This window comes from Ciconia boyciana, chromosome 19 (genome assembly GCF_034638445.1).
Source record: "Ciconia boyciana chromosome 19, ASM3463844v1, whole genome shotgun sequence".
NCBI classification, from domain to species: domain Eukaryota; kingdom Metazoa; phylum Chordata; class Aves; order Ciconiiformes; family Ciconiidae; genus Ciconia; species Ciconia boyciana.
In genome coordinates, this window is record NC_132952.1 from 2247434 (window position 1) to 2267428 (window position 19995).

Here is a 19995-nt window from a genome sequence, read left to right on the forward strand (position 1 = left end):
GGTTCTTTGTGCGCAACAAGATCTCAGAAAGACACCTGTTAGTCTTGCTTTTAAGGAGGGGGCTCCAGAAATCTGTCCAACAAAGTGCAGTTTTGACTATTTGCCAGAAAATGGGAAGGCTAAATCTACTTTGCCTAAAATGAAACAGGATCATACAGCTGCTCTTACCTTAAATAAAAGTGCAGCCTAATGAAACCTCAAAATTCAGCCAAAGCAATACTCTGCCATGGCAAACGACACAAGTAATTCCAATGTACACAAAGAGGACAGGACCTTAACGTCTGTCAGAGAAAATCATCTGCCAAGCATCTGGCTTGAATCAGGAGGGGGGGTGGGAGTTACCTGCAGTCATTGGAGAATGCGCAAGGTAATTGAAGAGCTGCTGGCATTTTTCATTTCCCTGCAAGCATTGCTCTCTGTTGTAAATTGAAGGTAACATGTCCTGTCCTTTCCTCTCAGATGTACAGCACTTCAATCTGTGGCCCCTTGTCAAGGCAGATGGCATATGACATGCCAATCACTCCTTCCCTATCCAAATTCCAGCCTCAGTCCTTGTATTGACTGAAGCCTGCCAGTGTCGGACGTGAGCTGGGACTTACTTCCTCCACCCTGGTCTGCGGCGCTTCAACTCTGCGCTCTCTTGAGTTGCATCCAGGCTCATCTCCAGAACAGACTGTCTGGAAGAGCACCCTTGTTTAGGAAATTGTAAAAACAGAAGTTCTCTATCTGACATCACATGCCTTTTGGGGGAGGACCATAGCAAGGGAAAAAATGGAAAAAAAAAAAAATCAGCTTTCCCCTTCCAGTTCCACCAAAAAGTTCTTCTATAACATCCTCTGGAGTCAAAACAGAGATGGCTACATACATGGTGTCGGTATTTATGTATAACAACAACAGATATTGCTAAAGATTAGAACAAAATCTTCACTAGGCAAAAAGACAAATGTTCTTCCGTACAAAAGGACTGCTTCAACAAGGATCTAATGAAGTGTCCCGTGTGAATACGTCACTTAAGTTTTAATTCTCCCTAAGTTTTCAGACCAAAATTATGATCTATGGAACCTACATGCATAGAGCTGGCTAAGAATTTCTCTCATCCTCTCAAGAGAAAAGTTTATACATGCACATATATAAATCAATTATGTATATACATAAATTATGTAAAGAATATATATCACTATACGTATGTTTTTGTGTTGTATACTTCTGTGTGTATATACACACACATTTCTCTATTGGACCAAGACAGAATCTGAAATCCTATATTTTAAACAAAACAAAAATTCAAAACTCCATTCAGAACACATCACATGCCATTTTGTTTGAATTAGTCTATACTCCAACTCTTAAAAAGAAACTTCCATAGTTGAACTGATAAAAAGCCTGAAGTCCTCATTTTGAAAACCACCAGGTAAAGCAAAGCAAAGCTACACAAAGGAGATTTTCAACTCCCCAAAAGAGGCCGAGTCCTCCATCTACCTGTAAAATGCTTGTACAGTTACTTTCCCCTTATAAACAAAGACAGCGACAACTCCTATTGTAGTACATTAAAAACCACATTGGAAACCCACTGACAAGTAGTTGTTCAATGAATTGGAAGAGATCTGTCAATTCTCAGTGTATGACATTAAAGTAGACATTGGATACGGACAGGACCTCTAAGTAATATCTACCCAGAAGGTAACATGACGTGGCCTCAAGCCAGGTGTAAGAATACTCAAATACATGGTGTCTTGGAGAGAGAGGGGGAAAAAAGTTATTCTTAGAAATTCAGTGCAACATTTAGGAATAGCCTAAGTGGGAGCCTTGTAGTAACAAGAGTCCGGGGATATTCAAGAAATGCAAAGACCGGTTTTTCCAAATAGTCTTGACAAAGGCAAGAAAAACCCCCATGTTTGTGTCTGATGCAGGGCAACAGTATTTCACCAACAGGAAATGACAGCAGAGAACAGCTATTTCTAGACTCTTACTTCTAGATCCAAGTTCAGCTCTACCATGCTACCACGTTGTCCATTCACAGACGAACAAATGGGATTGCTTGATTACTTGCATCGAGTGTAATCTGCAGACATTGGGAAGGGGAATTACTGAGCAAGTGTTTCCATATGAAGTTGCAAATGCTTCCCCCATAGCATTTCAATGTGAGACATGCCCAGCTCTTCGTCGCTGCCAGAGGTGGTGAATTAGGAGGCATTACATTAGCTGTTCCTTTGCGCCTGCTCCTGGCCACCAAGTTAATCATTCCAGTCATCACTCGAAAAATACCTGATTTGCAGCTACGAGGCAAAACTGGTTTCAAAGTAATGGCTCTCAACAGACTTCCCTTTCAAAGCATTGAAAGGTTCTCCCTGCCATCAGTTTATAAGCCAGGATATTACAAAGCTTGTGAACACTTCAAAAGCTTCCACCAAAACACAAGGACATCTGCTATTCACATTTTAGGATCAAAGGTGGTTCAAGTAGCTTAAATGTTGAGTTGACCAAAACCACGTACAATTTACCATGGACAAAATTATTTCAAAATTATGGTTAGAACACCAGATTACTGATATTGTCAAGGTAAAACTGTAACATACCATTTGAGAGAGAACTAAAACCTACTTTCGGTGCCTAAGTTTGCTGCAGACTGTATAAAAAGCCTACCAAAATGTAAAAACAAAACCTGCTGTCCTTAGGTGATGTGGCAAACTGGATTTACAGCAAAGTAAAAGCCTTGCACTCAGGAGTTTAGTCCAGCTACAGCTAAGTAAGTGGCTCAGGACAAACAGCTCCTCCTCACATAGCATACCTCCAGGCAGCATGAAGATTCTTGTTTTCTGCCACGGACTCTGACGAAGTCTGTCCCATTAAGCCTACTATGGCATCTGCAAACAGAAAATCTCCAGCCCAGAGCTAAATTCTGAAACTCAAGTTTCCATTGTTTGTGCAGAAGCAGTGCATCATTACCCCAGTGGCTTTTTTATGGTTACTTACATTGGAAGCAGGCCCCTGCTTTAATGCATCACATATGAATTAAATGATCTGCTGTTAAAATGATGACAGAAGCATGAATCTCCCCACTAAAGCTTAGAGAGTGAAAGTCAAACTAAACAAGGCCTAGCAGTTCAGGCCAAGGTGTACTGAGGACACCCATTCTCAACAGACTCTTGTTTTCCTTGGCACAGCTCTCACGCACCATAAGGCCACGGCCAGAGTCAAGCCCTTGGCCTCCACTTCACAGCTATGATTTAAAGTATTAGGAAGGCCTGTGATTAAATATTTGTCCGGGTCACCATAACTCGGGTGTAATTACTGCAAACATTTTAAAAGAATACGCAATGCTCAAAACTGTCTCCAGATGCCTTTCCTCCCCCCGCTTTTCCATCAGCTTCTTCTGTAAATCAACAACGAGGAAAGAAAAATCACCTAGGTCTAGGGCAAGCTTCTGTGACTGCAATACTAACACAATTTCAGTTCCTCTCTGCAATCACAGATCCTTCTTTCCTTCGCCTGGCTCAAACCTGTACAAAAACATGAACTGTTTAACAGAGTCTGCATTGTCCTTTGTATCGAAAGCAACAGTCTGCCCTGGGAAGTCTCATAAAGGAGTTTTGGCTACTGCCAATCTCTCTAGTCACTCATGACCATACAATATGCCTCCTGTCCTCCAGAGTTTATTACTCTGCTCGAGTCACTGATTTCCACAGTCCAGATCTTAAGCAACCGCAATTCATCAGCAGCATGAAGTAGGGAGACTGCAACCTTTGGCAGGTGGCTGGGGCAGAAGCACCTTCACCCAGGGAACTCAAGTCCAAATTCTGCCTGTCAGAGACTAAGGCAGCAGCACTGCCTGAACAGTCATCAGTCTGGCACCTTCCTTGCGAAAAACAGCTCTCTCAAGAGGAAGTCAAAGTAATTAACACTGGCACAAAACCCACAAATGTTTAGAAGAGGACTTTTTTTGTTTTGTTTTTTAGAGAGTTTTTAAAAATCAGTGTCCTGGTACTGCAGGAGGAAAATACTAAGGAAGGATACTAAAAGATAACTAACATCTTTAAGAACAGAAAAATCCTATAGCCAATGCAAAATACAGGTTCGTTCATGGTGGCCTAGCTGGCTTTTAAAAGAGACCCATAACAGAAGAGGTCATCTTGTATTTTTATAATCCTGTTGGAATCTTCCAGTGAGAAAGTGGGCAAATCTTACAGATAAAAATATCTGTCTGGATAACACATATGGAAGTATAAAAATTTAGGAATACCAAAAGAAAAACTAAGACTTAAAAGCAAGTCTAAACTCCTACTGAATGTTTTCTATTTTCAACTGAAAGCTATACTGCCATCAAGCAAAGTTGAAGGAGCTTCCTGGTAATTACACACTTATGCATTAACTGCTTCACTGGGCTGCATACGCAGCAGGAGAATAGATGTTTATACAACACCTCACAAAATCAACTTTTTGTTCCTGACTGGGGCTACTGGGTATATAAATAAGGAAAGGCATGCCTTGGGTCTGCAGCATACGCTCGTGCCAATATACAGACATACCTGTCTGGTAAGGCTCCCTCCAAGGTTCATGGTACCAGAACCAGTTTTATTAGTCTGCAGCCACAGCATCACTGTGGAGGTCAGCTTGTAATGAGCAGTACGACCACTGGATTTCTCCTAGAAGTGGAAGGATAACAAAAAGAATAGAGACAAAAAGTTAAAATCCCTTCAAAAACTAAATGGTGGCTGGCCCTGAAGACCCCATGAGCAACAGGACAGATATATATAACTCCACTCACATAGCACAGTCTGTTTCTTAAAAACAACTGTGAGTGTGCACATTCCCCTAATTTTCCAAAGCAAATCTAGTTAGAGCAATTTAACCTCCTATTACCTTGCTTTTATTACCTAATTAGTGATATTTATCTGTAGACCTTTATGATAAAAAAAATAATCTCAGGATCATATGCACAGCAAGTAACATACTTTCAATTCTTCTGGGATTCTTTTTGATTACAGCTCTGACTTATCTCTATCCAGATTGCTTCAGGGAATTTTCAAAAGTTAACAAGGGAAAGAAGTTTACAGCCCCTAACACAATATTGCATTGTTCAGTGGAACACCTGTGCTCGTTAATTGTCTGGAATTAACTGGGTTTTGTTTTCACTTAGGAATATCAGCTGCCCCAGAGGCTGTACCTGAACCTCCACCACATGGATGGAATCCCAGCATCCCTTAATCTTCTTTGATCCATCTCCAGCTTTCTTAATGAGGATCACCCCGGCAAAACCATGATCCAGATCCCAGAGGTAGACAGAGGAGACTCCACCTTCAAAATACCTGCAGGACGCAATCCAATAAGCATGTTAAGAGTAAGCACGATCCAAGCCAGAGTCAGATATCAATAATAATCTTAAATAAGCACAATCTCTATATCCTAGTAAAGAATTTTTTTTTTCTTTTAAGACAGCACACTCTCACCAGTTACATACCTAGAAACACAGCAGTTTAAATCATTTTATAATACAGAGACTTTAATTACGAAAAACTGTACATTTCTCTAAAGGAGAATAAAAGTCTAGTGAGAAACAGAGCTAGCTACAGATTTCTACAGTACTTGAGCAAACAATTCCTCTGATTCCAATTAACTATAACAGCTGGTAAAAGCACAAGCTACAAAGTAGGCTGAGAATAAGGCTTTATTTTAGTTTGGTCTTCTTTTTTTTCTTCCCCTTTTCTCTTGCTATTGGGAAAGTCTGGAAGTTCTTTTACCACAAAGTCCGCTAATTAAGACAAAAGGGAGCAAGTAAGTAGCTTTACGCTGCTGTCTCAAAAGTTTGTGTGAAGCTGATTTATTGCAAATAGAGTTGAACTGAAACCAAGGTTCTTAGAAATGAAGGGATGATGTCAAGGTTTACATGTTATTCCAGCTTCAGATACGGTACACAACAGAGAGTAGGCTAGATTACCTAACTCTCAGGTTTCTGGTAGCAAAAAGTACACAAAGCAATGACATCTGCAGAACCCAAGTCCTTCTTTATGACACCAGTGCTAGGCTCCTTATGTGCCAGATGAAAGACGCACTTTAACATAACGGTAAACAACCCAACACTGTAGGAAGAAAAATGCACAAGAACCAATTTGGCTTCTAGAAAACCAAAACTATAACTCAACAGCATTTAACCAACTGTTTCCATTCTCAAGAAAACAAACAGCCATAAGGAGAATCGAGCAAAAAGGAATACTCTTTCATAGCACACAACTCTTAGATCTCAGCGATGAACTCATGCTGCACAGAATCACCATCTCCTGCGAAGAACTAAGGAAAGGAGGAGAGGCAACTCCAGCTGAGACAGAAGATCAGTGACAAGACATTTTAGTAGTCGGACATTTCTACACTCTTCTGAGCGCCTACCGCCGTTCTGCAAGTACATACATAAAGCAGACAAAACACCTGAGAATTCATTGTCTGGAGGAGAGCAAAAGCTCATCATCCAAAGACATGAGGAGCTGCATGACTGACAGTTCCCAGCAGCTAAACTGGGAGAGAATCACGCAGATTAAACAGTTCTATGTTCCTGCCTCTTACTGTCATGAGCGAGATTATCACAGATCTGCAAGTGACTGCATGTTTCTCCTCTTCTGCAAGAAAGGAAAGTATCACTCATCGCCGACATGAAAAACTTGTTGAACCCTCCCACCTTCATGCTCCCGTCCTTTCTAAACATGAGCCTGACAGTTGTTAATGGCATTTAGGATTTGATTTACTGTGCATTTTGGACTTCATGTATTAGCTTGAAGTATTGTAGATTCAAGAACACTAACCCATACTTTTCTACAAGTTAGGAGAAAAGATATTAGGAAGTTAATGCAAACAACACAGACAACTTCCAGCATTTTCTCTGCACTTACAGATCAGTCCAGTATGTTGTTTCAAGAAGGCAGAGTCACAAAAAGAGCCCCAGTTCTTTTTACTTGCATGCATCCGAGTCTGTATCAAAAACAATGCTGACCCCAAGAGGGGCGTACGACTTCATATTAACTCACCACATCATCTTATTTTTAATGAGCGACTACTGCTACTCATCTCCAAGCTTAGCCTGGACATTTAAGTAACCAACACACACAGCACTGTCCCATGACATTTGTCAAGCCACTGATAATACACCATTCAAAAAGGAAACCCCTTTGCTCCACAGGCATGCTAAAGCCAGACTTCCAGCAGGCGATTTAAACCTAACAAACCAACAAACACCCTTTTTATATCCCCTGGGGAATTCACAAATGCATTTTGGTTAATGCAGTTAATGGGAACTTCAGTCCCGCAGCAAACCTCAGTTCCAATCTAAGTGACCCTTCCTTTGACAAAAGGACAGCATGAATCAAAGGCCAGAGAGCAGAAGCTACTGTCCATTTCCAGACCAAGTTTCCTTAAAAAAAATAAAATAAAAAATTCACATATAGAATAAGTGAATTCACTCAAAATGAACTGGCAGCCACTGAGAATATTACAGTGTGTACAGACAGTTCCCCCATTACCCACTTTATGAGCTTGCTATGAGCATGAAACATTAATTAAGAGAGGGACCGAAACAAGGTTTTTGGAAATTTATTCTTACCTACTGTACTTTGATCCTAATGACATGAAACAGGAAAAAAATAATTTTTATGTGGTTCACCTTTATGAGATTTTACATAAAGGCTTTTGTGGGTATTTTAAGAATGTGCTAAAATGTTGTCTGAAACCACATAAAACCATCTGAAGAACCTCCCGCCAGAACTAACAGTGCACACATGGAAACGCTTTAACTTGCCTTTGTATATTTAATGAATCAAATATAGTATTAATATTGTTTTAAATACCAACATGCTATTTCAATAAAGTTGCTTTGCCATAGCCAGATCCAGTATCTTGAGACTCAAACAACAATGCCAGTGATTGAACTGTTATGAATCCAAGGCACGCTGGGATATATATTAGCCAAAGCCTCCTCTGTGCTTCAGCAATATACAATCACTTCAAAAATTCACTCCTCCTTCATGGGGAGAAAATATATATCATTGATCATTACATTAGATTTCACCTTTCCTCACACAGCAACTAAAATGCACTGAGGTGGGATTTCTGAAGATTATCTAAACCCAGGAAAGACATGTTTGGAGAGGCGAACATTCCTTGAAACCTGTTTTCTTCAAGAAAAATAAAGAAGTGCTACAGGTTAATTGGCTGCTACATAATAGAAAACTGGATGACAGACTGATTGGTAGGAATTTAAATCTACATTCATGAACTTGGATTTGCTGCAAGAAGGCTGGACTACCTCCAAGAAACCCACAGATTAAAAAGCAGCACTTATTAAAATCAAAGCCAGAGAGGTAACCAGCTTGGAAAAGGTTCCTGGAAGGCATAAGCTGATATCTTCTCTGTTAAAGAAATGGATGGGCAAACCAGAGCACAGGCCCATCAAAGTTACATGTAGTAGTTGCAGCAAAACACTTTGCAAGCACTACATAGCTCCTGGATTGAACAGAATTTTCTTTGATCACCCGTTCTGGATACCTCTGCTCGTGGTACGTTACCCTCCCGCACCAGAGCGGTCGTAAAAGGCAGTCTGTCTTCTTTAGAAGCTCAAGTCCTCTCCCAAAGCATCCAAGGCCCAGCACAAAGCAATCGGCAGACGCTTTTGAGATGTACAAGAGGTCTGATGTAGGAGGAAAACTCCAATTCATATTGGGGTACCTCAGAAACATCCCTAAAGGATAAGCCATTTTCAAAGGACAACAGTTCAATGCAAAGCAAACACTCCTCTCCTGCTTAAGGACACAGATCTCTCCAGGATGTACTCTGGGTTTACCTACAGGCAAAAGTTTCTCATAAAACAATGAAAAAAAACATAGTCTTATGGTTGTCATGTCCTTTTATTAACAATCAGAACACTGCCACATGATATCCCTGTCCTCTCCGAGGACAGCCAGTGTTCTGCCATCTCTGGTAAAATCGCTTTTTCTAAATTTGCCCAGGAAGGTGATTAAAAAGGCATAAGGCCCAACATAATCATTCATTCTCTTGACAAAATTCAGAATAGCATTTCACTCAAAATCAATTCTGGTTTTAATGTCATGATCAAACACTTAAGTTTTATATCCGTTACTCATCATCCACAGAACTCCTGGAAAAAGCTGTTTTATACAAAAAAATGTCACACTTAAGACTGACCTACTTTACAAACGCAAGAATAAAAGAAAATATTTAAGCTAAGAGTGATCCAAAGCTTTATGAAGTGTTTGAAGTTTAAGCGGGTGGAGACACAAGATGGAAACTTGTTTAAGGAACTGGAGCTGTATCCACGAAATAGAGAGACTGTGGCCAGAACAAAGCCGTAACTTCAAGAGGGATGTGATAGGGGAGGAAGTCCCCCAGCTTCCAGCACAGACCTCAAGAGAGGAGGACAGGTTAATCACTTTGTTTTACCACTAAAGGGCAGACCAGAAAAGGCACCGTAACTTTCCCGATAGCGTTCTACTTCTCACAAGCCTTGCAAATGAATGCTGGACCCTATACTGAGAAAATGAGTTTCCACCACACAGCAATAAAAACAAGCTATGACTTTCAATTACACTTCAGAACCAAATCACTCATCCATAAAAACACTTGTGTATTTTCCAGTAAGTAACTGAGAGCCAGAGACACTGGGTGGGTTTTTGTATCTGGCTTATGGCTCTCGCAGCACTAAGCCACAAAACCCTGATGCCAAAGTACCAATACCTGGAACCTCAGACTGGCTATGCAAACCTTCAAAAGAGTTGCACAGTGTTTCAAACTGGCTCGTTTAAAGTAGCAAAATATATTTTCTTTTTTTTCCCCTAAAGGTTGCATAGCTATTTCTTCCAGCTACAGAAGTTCAGCATAGAAAGGGAAATGTCTCCATGTATTTAGATCAACAGACTTCCAAGAAACTTGTCATTTAAAAAACCTACCGCAAAGGAAAATACTGAGCATTCGGCTACAAATGTTTTTACAGGAGTGACAATGACTAAAGCCGCAATCTACCGTCTAACAGCAAGCCAAAAACATTACCTAAAAGACTAGGTGAGGAAGCACACATTTCAACTATTAGTAAAACAGATGACTGTAATGGCAAGTGACTTGGCACAATTCTCACCGAGTCCTTCCCCCTATGCCTGCACCCTGTCATTTCAAACCAGCACATAAATAGCAACAGAAATATGAAGGAAGTGGCAAGTTTCAGCAACCCACCCTCCACCAAACTCAAGACATTGCCAAGGTGTTCATTCAAATCACCTGCCATCTTGTAGCTCAAGCGAGGAGGAAAAAGTCTTCAGGACAACATCAAGAGATCAGAGTTGCCACTAAATAATTTTGTTGCCGGTGTCCTCCACCCAGCTCTCTAGTAATGAGGCTCACGAGCCTATTCTTTAATAAAAAGGACAGGTTGGTACCAGGAACTAACCAGGATGTAACACTTCTCCCATTGGCATGAGTACAGATGATTTACAATTCCTCTCTCCCTCCTCCTCCAGTCCCAGGAGTGCAACTGTATAACACTTTCAGAATGTTACCTAAATACTTAAAATGAAGAAGGTAAAATGTTTGTGTATTTAGACCAGCTGTTTTTCACCACAGTTTATGAACACAGCCCAAAGTATGCTTGTGGACTCTGTACAGGTATTTTACAGAAATTCTTTCCAGCATACACAGGTGCAAAAATCCCTCGAGCAAACATACCAATCTAGTTAGGTATGTGTAACTTCAATGCCAGTTGTACTTAAAAGCACACATCTGGACCACGGTGGGATGACTCAAACTGCGAAGCAGAGTTGTGAAGTGCAAGAACTCTGCAAAGGAAGGAAAACAGTATCCAAACAATGAGATCCTGAAGGCTAGAAGTCTCCCAGAACCTCCCATTTTGAGCTTTCCAGTACCTTTCATTATTAAAAAAAAACAAAAAAACCCCAACCACCAACATGTATTGCTCACATTTTCCTTACCATCCAATTGCTCTTGGCAGATGGAAACTAATGACCAAATCCCTTTTGAGAAGTCACCTGGAAACAGTTCCATTAGCCACCTAATAAGCAAGACAATGGGTCACTTTGTAACATGTCCAAACGCGTAACCGGTTCATTAACTACCAGGAAGCGCCGACCGCTTACAAATCTTTCACCCGTACCCATCCGTTCGACCAGCATGCTCTGCAGAGACAGCCCACTGCTTCATCCACCGACAGTCTGACACATTTTAGACTCTGCCAGCTATAATTCAAATATGGGTAGGAGGGGAAGACAGCAGCAGAAGTCTTCTGTGTCATGTATTAAGTTTGCCAAAGTCTGTGCAGACTACAGGCTTCATGTGACATACTTCTTTCTTCAAACAGGCATATATCAGATATGCTACAAGGTGGCCGTTATTTGTCAAGTTACTCTGTCTTCAATTTTCCATCATTAAAACACCGTACATTTGTGAGAGCATGAGGTAAATTTCTGTAAGTGCAAGCAGAGCCATGTACTGTTAGAGACAATCAGTTCAAAAATTCCGTATCGTAACAAACTGATACTTTAAAACTCAGTCTCACTCCATTTTTGAAAGCGTGTAAGTCATTTCTTACTAGGGATTTAAAACCTTCAGAAAACGGTTTTTGCGGATAGTGCTGCATCATCACTGCTGACCTCCTAATACAAGCTTTCCCTCTCCAGTGTTCAGATTTTATGTAATCACAGAGAACCGTGGGAACCCAAGGGAAAAACTCCTCCTCCGCTGAATCTCTCAGATTCAGAAGATAAGAATGTAGTCTGCACAGAGCTGCTCCCAAATGAAGCACCCAAAAACAGAAAAAAAAAGTTAGATGAAAAGCAACTAATTTAGTCTTCACAGCATGACAGTATGCTTAATTTTTTTTCCCCTCTTCTTCTACGTTTGCTCTAATCTGTATAATATATATCAACAACTTCAATATTGATTCTCTTTTGAGTTTTGAGCTGCCCATGGGCGAGCTAAGGAACAGACCCCAACACTGCTCTGTTTACTCTTACATCTAAACAATTTCCTTGGGAAAACACCATGGTCTTAATTTTAAAAGCACACGAACATTAAAGCAGCGAGCATCTTGGCAGTTTAGGTCTGTCTTATGAGACTTCATCTTGTACTTATCAGTCTAACCCAGAGGCAAGAATCTCATAGATGACATAATCCTGATGTCACACCCTATTGTGCAAAACCCTAGCCAGCAGTGAGATGGAAAGTCAGGTTTCCTTAGTGCTAGGATGCATAACAAATGCATCTGGATTCAATCTGCAGGGCCCTTGCTGTGAAAACCACAGTAACTATCATGCCCAAGAGAAAGCCATCACAAAGGGCTAGTAACCATTAATGAGGAACAGTGAGCTAATGGCAATAAAGTCACTTCAAAGCTTTCCATGGTTTTTTAGTTTAGGCAAACTAGGTTTACATCTAAACACAGACGGAACGCTTATATAAAGAGCTCACAGCTGCCTAATCACTTTGTGAGTTGAAAGTTGCACTGCAGGCTGCAGGAATCGAAGCTCAGCGACCGCTCCCCCATGCACACCTACGGGCATGAGCACTGGCAGGCTGTGCTAAAACCAAAAACACTAATTACACCTCTTACATCTGGTGCCCTCCTCTTATTTACTTGGTGGAATCGGCCCTGTTCCACGCACAAAATAAATCAAATTGGGTCAAACAGATAAATACAGCAATTGCTACAAACCTTGCGAGAAGTGTGAAGTATTTTCAAAATTGGAGAGGAATGAACTCTGCTCAGAGTACCTCATGGTCTATCAGATCAGGTAAAGGGACATACAAAGGCAGGGAAGAAGTTAGATGACAAACTACAGCAGTACTCTGGAAGAGTTAGTCTAAGGGCAGCATTAACAGAGGTTTGCCATTTTTTCATACCAAGACAAGTAGACAAAGGCTAATATCATAGGTGGTTCAAGCACACAATCCAAAACAAAGAGAAAAGGTAAAAACAGCTGAAAAGGGGAAAGCTATCCAGTAGCTTACAGGACATTTGAACATACTTGGTGCTTGAGACGATGGCACAGAGTTCAGTGGTGAAGAGCCACAGAGTCAAGCCAAAATGAGACATCCCAAAGCAAATCGAGGCTGTTCAGTGAGATTAAACACACTGATAAGAACAAGAGTCAGCCCTGAGCACCCTAAAAATTAAAGGGTAAGCTTGTCTGTCACTGGGACTTCACTACTGTACCTGACCAGCAGTTCAGTCCCTTCAAGCTCTCTAGCAAAAGGCTCCTGAATCTACACATTGCTGAAGGCACATGCATACAGGAAATTAATGTAGCCTTTCCTACTCCAGCTGAAAAGAGAAAGGTGATGGATATTCAGTTTAGGCAGTATCTATGCTTCAAAGAGTACTGCAAGTGTTGGCTGGTAGGGGTGCCACCCTCAGCACTGCTAACACCATCAAAAATTTGAACGACTAACTCCATTTCGGACAGGATTCCAATTCAAAATTCAATAATGAGAGGATTACACACAATGAAGACATTTTAGAGGTCAATCCTCTCCCAGACCTCCTTCCGCTCCTACCAAATTCCTCGTCCAGAGCTCTAATATAACAAATTGAAAATGGATCAACATCAAAACGCAGATAGAAGCAGAAGTTCAAAAGGCTTCATGGCTTACTCTGTTGAGGGAACTCAAAACCTTAATCAATAAAAACATTTCAGGAGCAGAATGATTAAGAGGAGCATTTTAGCTTTTTTTTTTTTTTTAAAGCTGTTGAAAATAAAAAGTACCAATAAATCCAACTTAACTGAAGAAACAAAGAGGTAAGGGATAGCTTTCTAAATGTATGTCAGCTTACTAAACAGGTCCAAAATTGCCAGAACTCATCTTGTTTGTAGAAATATTCAGATCAGCAGCATCCTTCCCCAGGGAGGCCTATTTAATCACTTCAGAAACGATTTCTTCCAGACAACAAAGAGCGATTAGATTACTTAATTAAAGCACTGATTATCTCCAACCCAAAACAACAGAACACAGAATCTAAAATAGATAGATTTATCCAGATGCCCTGGTCCTCATTATGCTTTGATTTCAATCAATTGCACACACACGTCAAGCAAAGGGCAATAAATTACAACCATGTGTTTGAAGAAATTATCTTCACGATATTGGAAGTGGAGAGCCAAGGCTCTAACTGAATGGCGTAAGATATTAGACTTCCATCTGGGAATAATAACCTGCTGAACAAAAACATACCAGGGCATTAGCTTCAGGCAGTGTCTGAGTTAAGCCTGGCAGCAGGAGATCAAAATTAAACAGTTGTTTTTTGGGAAAGTGACATGCATTTTGCTAAAACAGATAACCAAGAAATATGCTTGCTGTTTAACATATATAATAGAGAGGGAATTAAAACCTAGTATAATTCCTCTCTAACCCAGAGAGACATGAACGTGCCTCCAGAAATAAAAGGTGGGCAACTCTAGAGATACTTAAAGGTAGTTTGCATTAAAACAGACACTTACAGGGAACAACTCAGCACTGGTTAGGAGGCACTGAAGATTCAGCAAAGTTTTTCTTCTCAAGCTTTCATGATTCAAAACAACTCCATGCGATACTACAAGACTTCTCCAAACTTGTTTTCACACTACAGTCACACTCAGTGTGCTGGCCAATAAGCTTTTGGGGACAAAACTCCAATTTAAGACTAGTCACCAGCAGGCAAATCTGTATGGATTATTTCACACAAATTGTTAACAAATGCATAACAGGCCGTTTCCCTCAAAACACCCACGCTAGCAGGTGCCAACCCCTTGGGAAATGGCAAATACATGCCGATGACTCACTAAACGTAGGTGGATACTTACCACACCTGATTAGAACAGAAATCTAAAAAGGAATGGTATGTGGGCCAAATGGGACTGACACAAGGAAAAACTGAAACTATCTGAAGTCTTGGGAGACGCCCGAGATGAACTCTCCAAGATATTATCACTTACTGTGTGTAAAGGTAAAACGGGAGATAATCCAGAGGAAGCTTGGACCGTATGCTGAGAGCAGAGTGGGAATAGCATATATTCTCAAAAGTACTTATTTTTCTATAGAAAGGAAACATCTTCATCTTCCACTCCCCACTGGAACGACCGGTGTAAGATGTATTTTAAAGCTGCGGAGTGAAGCAAGCACCATGCACAGCAATGTCTCAGAGACAAGTGCTTACACGGTATTAAGATACACAACGTCTTAGATGGGCAGTCCATACTGGCTAGATGACTGCAAGCACAAGATCCAGCAGTTTAGCCCAGCAAGGCTGGCAACAAAGCCACAAACTGCTTTGAAAAACCTAGCAGGAACCCTCATTACAGCAATAAAATGTCTAACAGCCCAGGAAATTCAAGCACACTGGAGCCTGGTGTTCTCTGTGAATGACTGCTTACATAAGATTATTTTTGTATTAACTGTTACCTCTCCACCATAAAACACCGCATAGCTGTGGTTAGAGGTGTAGTTCAAAAACATTCTCTACCCCGTACAGAGAGGGACAGAACAGCCTCTTAAGGGACTGCTGTATGAGAACCTGATGTGTCAGATCAGAGGCTTCTCTCTCAGCATCGTTTTCATCCTCTTAATCTGCAATGCAAACGGAAAGTCTAACAGTGCAACAGCCACTGCACTTAAACTCACATTTTTAAAGAAAGATTTTGTAATGCGAAGTATCGATTAGATTTGCGTCGCCTATGAACGGCCTGTTTGGACAGACAACCCCATCAGAGTGAACAGAGACAATGAAGTCTCTGCAGGTCAATTCAAGAAACTTTTTTTCCACACTGCCTACAAAATGAACACCGTTACTGGAAGGTGGACCCATTATAAATCCTCCCGTATAAGAGAAACCATAATTTCCACAAAAGATAACAGTACTGAAGACTGCCAGCACGCTACTTATTTTTTTGATTAACACATCAACGCTTTCAAACAAGCCTGAAATATTTCACAATGCTGGAAAAAATCTCTGTTGTCACTGGCTCTGGAATTTGAAGTGACACTGATAACTTTGTCCTGGAACCAATGCATCGTGCACTCCTTTCCCAGTGCTGCAAGCTGCCAAACCAGAAGGCTAGTGACACCTTTAATCGACATCACATGGCTCAGACCTACTTCTGGCTCTACAGTGGGTACGCAGTATTAGTTTCCAGCTCTAGCAGACCATGGAAATTACATCACTGCAATTGCCATCTTGTTCCCACTACAACCTTCCCCACACTTCAGACTCCCACATGGCTTCGGCAGCTGTTATGCCGGTAATTGTTACAGGCATTCCCAACCTGATATGTTGGCAAGACCAGCAAGCAGCAGTGAGAAAAGCTGGCACTTGTTACCCCCACCTCATTTTTCCCCCCCCTACAATCTCCAAGTAAAAATTAAGCTTCTGCTGTCAAAATACAAAATCCAATTGTCTTATTAAGGAAACTGCAGAGTCCAACTACTAGAACAAAAGCATGTTTCTATCCAAATCTCTGTTGTAGGTAAAGTACAAATCATTTCCAACTTGAAGCATGAGGAACCCTTCAAATGGTCAGGTTAAGTTTCCCTAACTTTGCAAATTCTTTCCAAAAATGCCACAATTTTTACACCACTCAGCAAAATGTAAGCCACCCTTCTTCTCTTTTTCTGACACATTTTTGAGATCATAACATGCATCAAAGCCTACTGTGCTGACAGATGCGCTTATCTAGTCTGACTACACTACAAGCCATAATACCTCTGTCATTTCTAGCTGATGACACGAGAATGAAGTCTTTGTGAGAAATCCCTCCTGTATGTCCTCCAACAACGTATTGCCTGTAAAACTTGGACTGACAAACTGAAAGATGAAATTTGATTACAATCTTGCCTTTTACTTCCATACAATGTATTAAGACTACTGTTGTACCACATGCTGAACAGGGTTCAGCAGATTCACCTAAGTCTGAGAGTAACCGGTACCACGTTTTCCTTCCTGCAAATGAAACCTTTTTAAAGGAGTTATTGTATCCAGCCATGACTTCAGGGTCATCTGATCAGAGAGGGATTTAAAAAGACAACCTTGGTTCCACAAACCTACTCATTTTCATCTTAGTGTATTAAAAATCCTATTGGGCCTGGTCTGTTCTGCACCTGGGGAGTAACTGCAAACCTCTCTTTGCTGCATATGCAAAATTCCTTCCTTCCAGTAAGTTCAGATACCAATAACAACTGTTACTTACAAGAGAAGTTGGAGATCTATGAAAATACTGCATGAAAATAAGTAAAAATTTGATACCTGTAACAAAAGCGTGAAGACTACACATTTGGACAGGCTACATTTACATCAAGCCACATCTTAAAATGAGTAGAAAATACAGCAAGAAAAGTACCTTTTTACCTGCTTTTGTTAGCATTGTAATAGTACAGTGACACATGATGAACCACATCTGAGGATGTCTTTTATCTCCATTTTTGGGCAATAAGAAGCAGCAATGAGGGTTGTTCACCTTTTTCATGGTCATTAGGCATCTCCAGTAAGAAAGCATCCCATTACTGGACAAAGCAGTAAGTTCATTTTGCTTTGCAACACACACTTGCTTTTTAGATTTAGCATTACTATTTCCATCCCATCACTGCTTAGGAGACCACAATCTATAAAGGCAACAGCTAAACCTGACCACATCTCGAGGCCTCAGATGTGACTGCAATGCAAGACCAGTGCAGTCCCACCTTTTAGAAAAATTGTTCAACTGACAAGTCACCTGGACAGTTTCCTATTGCTGCTTTAAAAAAGACACTGCCTAATCTACATTTACCTTACACATGCTCTATTAATTCCTTTGCTTTACACCTCTTTAACAAGACAGGGCCTAAAACAAGCATCAGAGACTGGCCCTTGCAGCAGAAGTACATGAATCCCCATACAACTGCTGCATTTCAGTATACTAGCGCCTGTCATTTTACTGGAAGATGTGAAAGTTGCTGCTATATATAGAGATATTTTGAGAGAGTACAGTCTTGAGGGAACGGAAAAAGCAGATGGTTTAAACTGAATTGAGTCAAGATCAAAGAGAACACAGGTCATTTCAGGACAAAGACTCCATTAATCTGTTAAAGGGGGGAGGGAGGCAGGAAAGCACCTCAGCATCTGCCTTTAGCATCAGCTGACAAATTTGATCATGTTTTCGTATCGTGAAATCACAGCGGATACGCTTCCCAACAGCAGATCAGCGGCTGCCTACCCTTCTTCCTCTGCTATACATTGGTATGCCGCTCTCAGAGGCAGCTAGTGACCACATTTTAGACTCGTTGTGTGTATTGCATGCCTGCTGAAGGAAACAAGGAAAGCAGAGGGCTCTGTACGGTAGAACTGACATACAAGTCTCTGTACTGGTCAAAGGCATTGTTGGCTTCCACCTCCAGCTTGCGCAGCCGAGCAGATGGCATGGCACCGTCTTCCAGGGGAGGATCGTATTTGTTACTCCACGGTGATCTGCCAAAGAGACAAGTAAAATAGAGATGGTTAGACAACCGAGACAAACTCTGAAAGGTTTGAGATCAGTGGATCTGACCTGATCCACAGATGCTGAACTTCCAAAAAACCAAAAAGGTACTGAGAGCAGTCTATCTGTACAAATTTCACCCTCAACAGCCATTTCAAACACTGACAAAAAGGGGACACTGACTCCTCAAAATTTACAGCGTACCTGGGGAACACTCCCCGTCTTCAGGTTTCTACTGTATAAATAATCATGCTTGGGTTTGAATCTGTTCCTTCTTAAATATTCAAAAATGAGGCCTCAGCTGTTGCACATTATTTAGTTTCATGCAAATACAAATTGATTGTGTAGGTTATTTGGGATCTGACAGTATTTGAGCCAAACACTGCTGTCTACAATTAAGGTCCAAATTCTCCTCCACTATTTTGCTTTGAAATAAACTCTACTTTTAGCATAACATTAGGAAAACATTTGAACAGTTTGAAGGATTTTACAGGGTTTGTAAAGCTGCAGGTTTTACTATGATTTCTGCAGGTGTGGAAGAGATTTTGTGCTCTTAATGAAAGATTTGGTATTAAAAGATTAATGGAACCCTTTGCCCATCTGCTTGAGACTTTCATAATTCCCATTCTGTAAACCTGCATTCTCCTTTTCATTTCCCCTGTGAATAACCAACCTACATATATCACTGCTGGTTTAAAGAAAGGTACCTCTACCCTTTACCTACTCACTTTCAAAATACTCCAGCCTACTAGCACTAGGTCTTAATGCAGTCCATACGTAAGGGCTTTTTCCTCAGTAGCCATTTGTTATTCATTTCTCAGAAAGGCATCTAGTTTTGACATCTGTTTAATGCAAGGCACAAAGAACGGGCTCTGCTTCTCTCTGGCTTTGCGCTTTTACAACACTTCGCTCCTCCCTACCACATCTGACTCAAAAGGTGAGACACCAGGAAAAGCTAAATCATTATGCCACGTCCACCCAGAGCAATGTTTTTCAGGTGGTGGTTCTCATTTCAAAACAGTTACTTAAAACTCGGTTGCTTTGGAGAAAAGTCAACAGCTACAGTAGTGCTCCTTTACCTAACAACTCTCTGAAATCTGGAAAAGATTCACACAGAAATCACCACCGGTGTTATCTGCGGGATTCCCAAGTGGCACACCTACACCCATCAGGCAGTACACACAAAACCAAATGACACCAAAGAAGTTCAGGCAGACAGAGCGTTGACCTTGCCATCATGAAGTCTGCAAAAGCAAAGCCAGGGTTTGTATGCCTGGCAATGCAGAAGTGTACTGCTACCTTATCAGCAGCATTCATTAGGATGCGCTTACTTTTTCTTTCTCTACTAAATTTTAAAAGGCAAATTCATAAAAAAATTCTACTGTTTCCTGTAACTTCGGAACACTGTGCTTCTCCATCATGTATGAGGAAATCAGTGAGCAGAGAACCCATGCAGAAGCCACAGTTAAGATACTTTAATTGTAAACATTAGATGCCTTTTGCAGGCTGCAGG

General features: G+C 40.9%; 1 protein-coding gene across 2 annotated transcripts in view; it reads right to left on the reverse strand.

Annotated features, from left to right (window-relative positions):
* CAPZB (capping actin protein of muscle Z-line subunit beta) overlaps window positions 1–19995 on the reverse strand; it is a 61115-nt gene that overhangs the window by 8408 nt on the left and 32712 nt on the right. For both annotated transcript variants that reach the window (XM_072884277.1, XM_072884276.1), the window contains exons 4-6: window positions 18359–18472; window positions 5165–5306; window positions 4527–4643 (exon numbers count right to left, since the gene is read on the reverse strand). In XM_072884277.1, the coding sequence (XP_072740378.1) occupies window positions 4527–4643; window positions 5165–5306; window positions 18359–18472 (373 nt within the window). The remainder of the gene's footprint in view (window positions 1–4526; window positions 4644–5164; window positions 5307–18358; window positions 18473–19995) is intronic.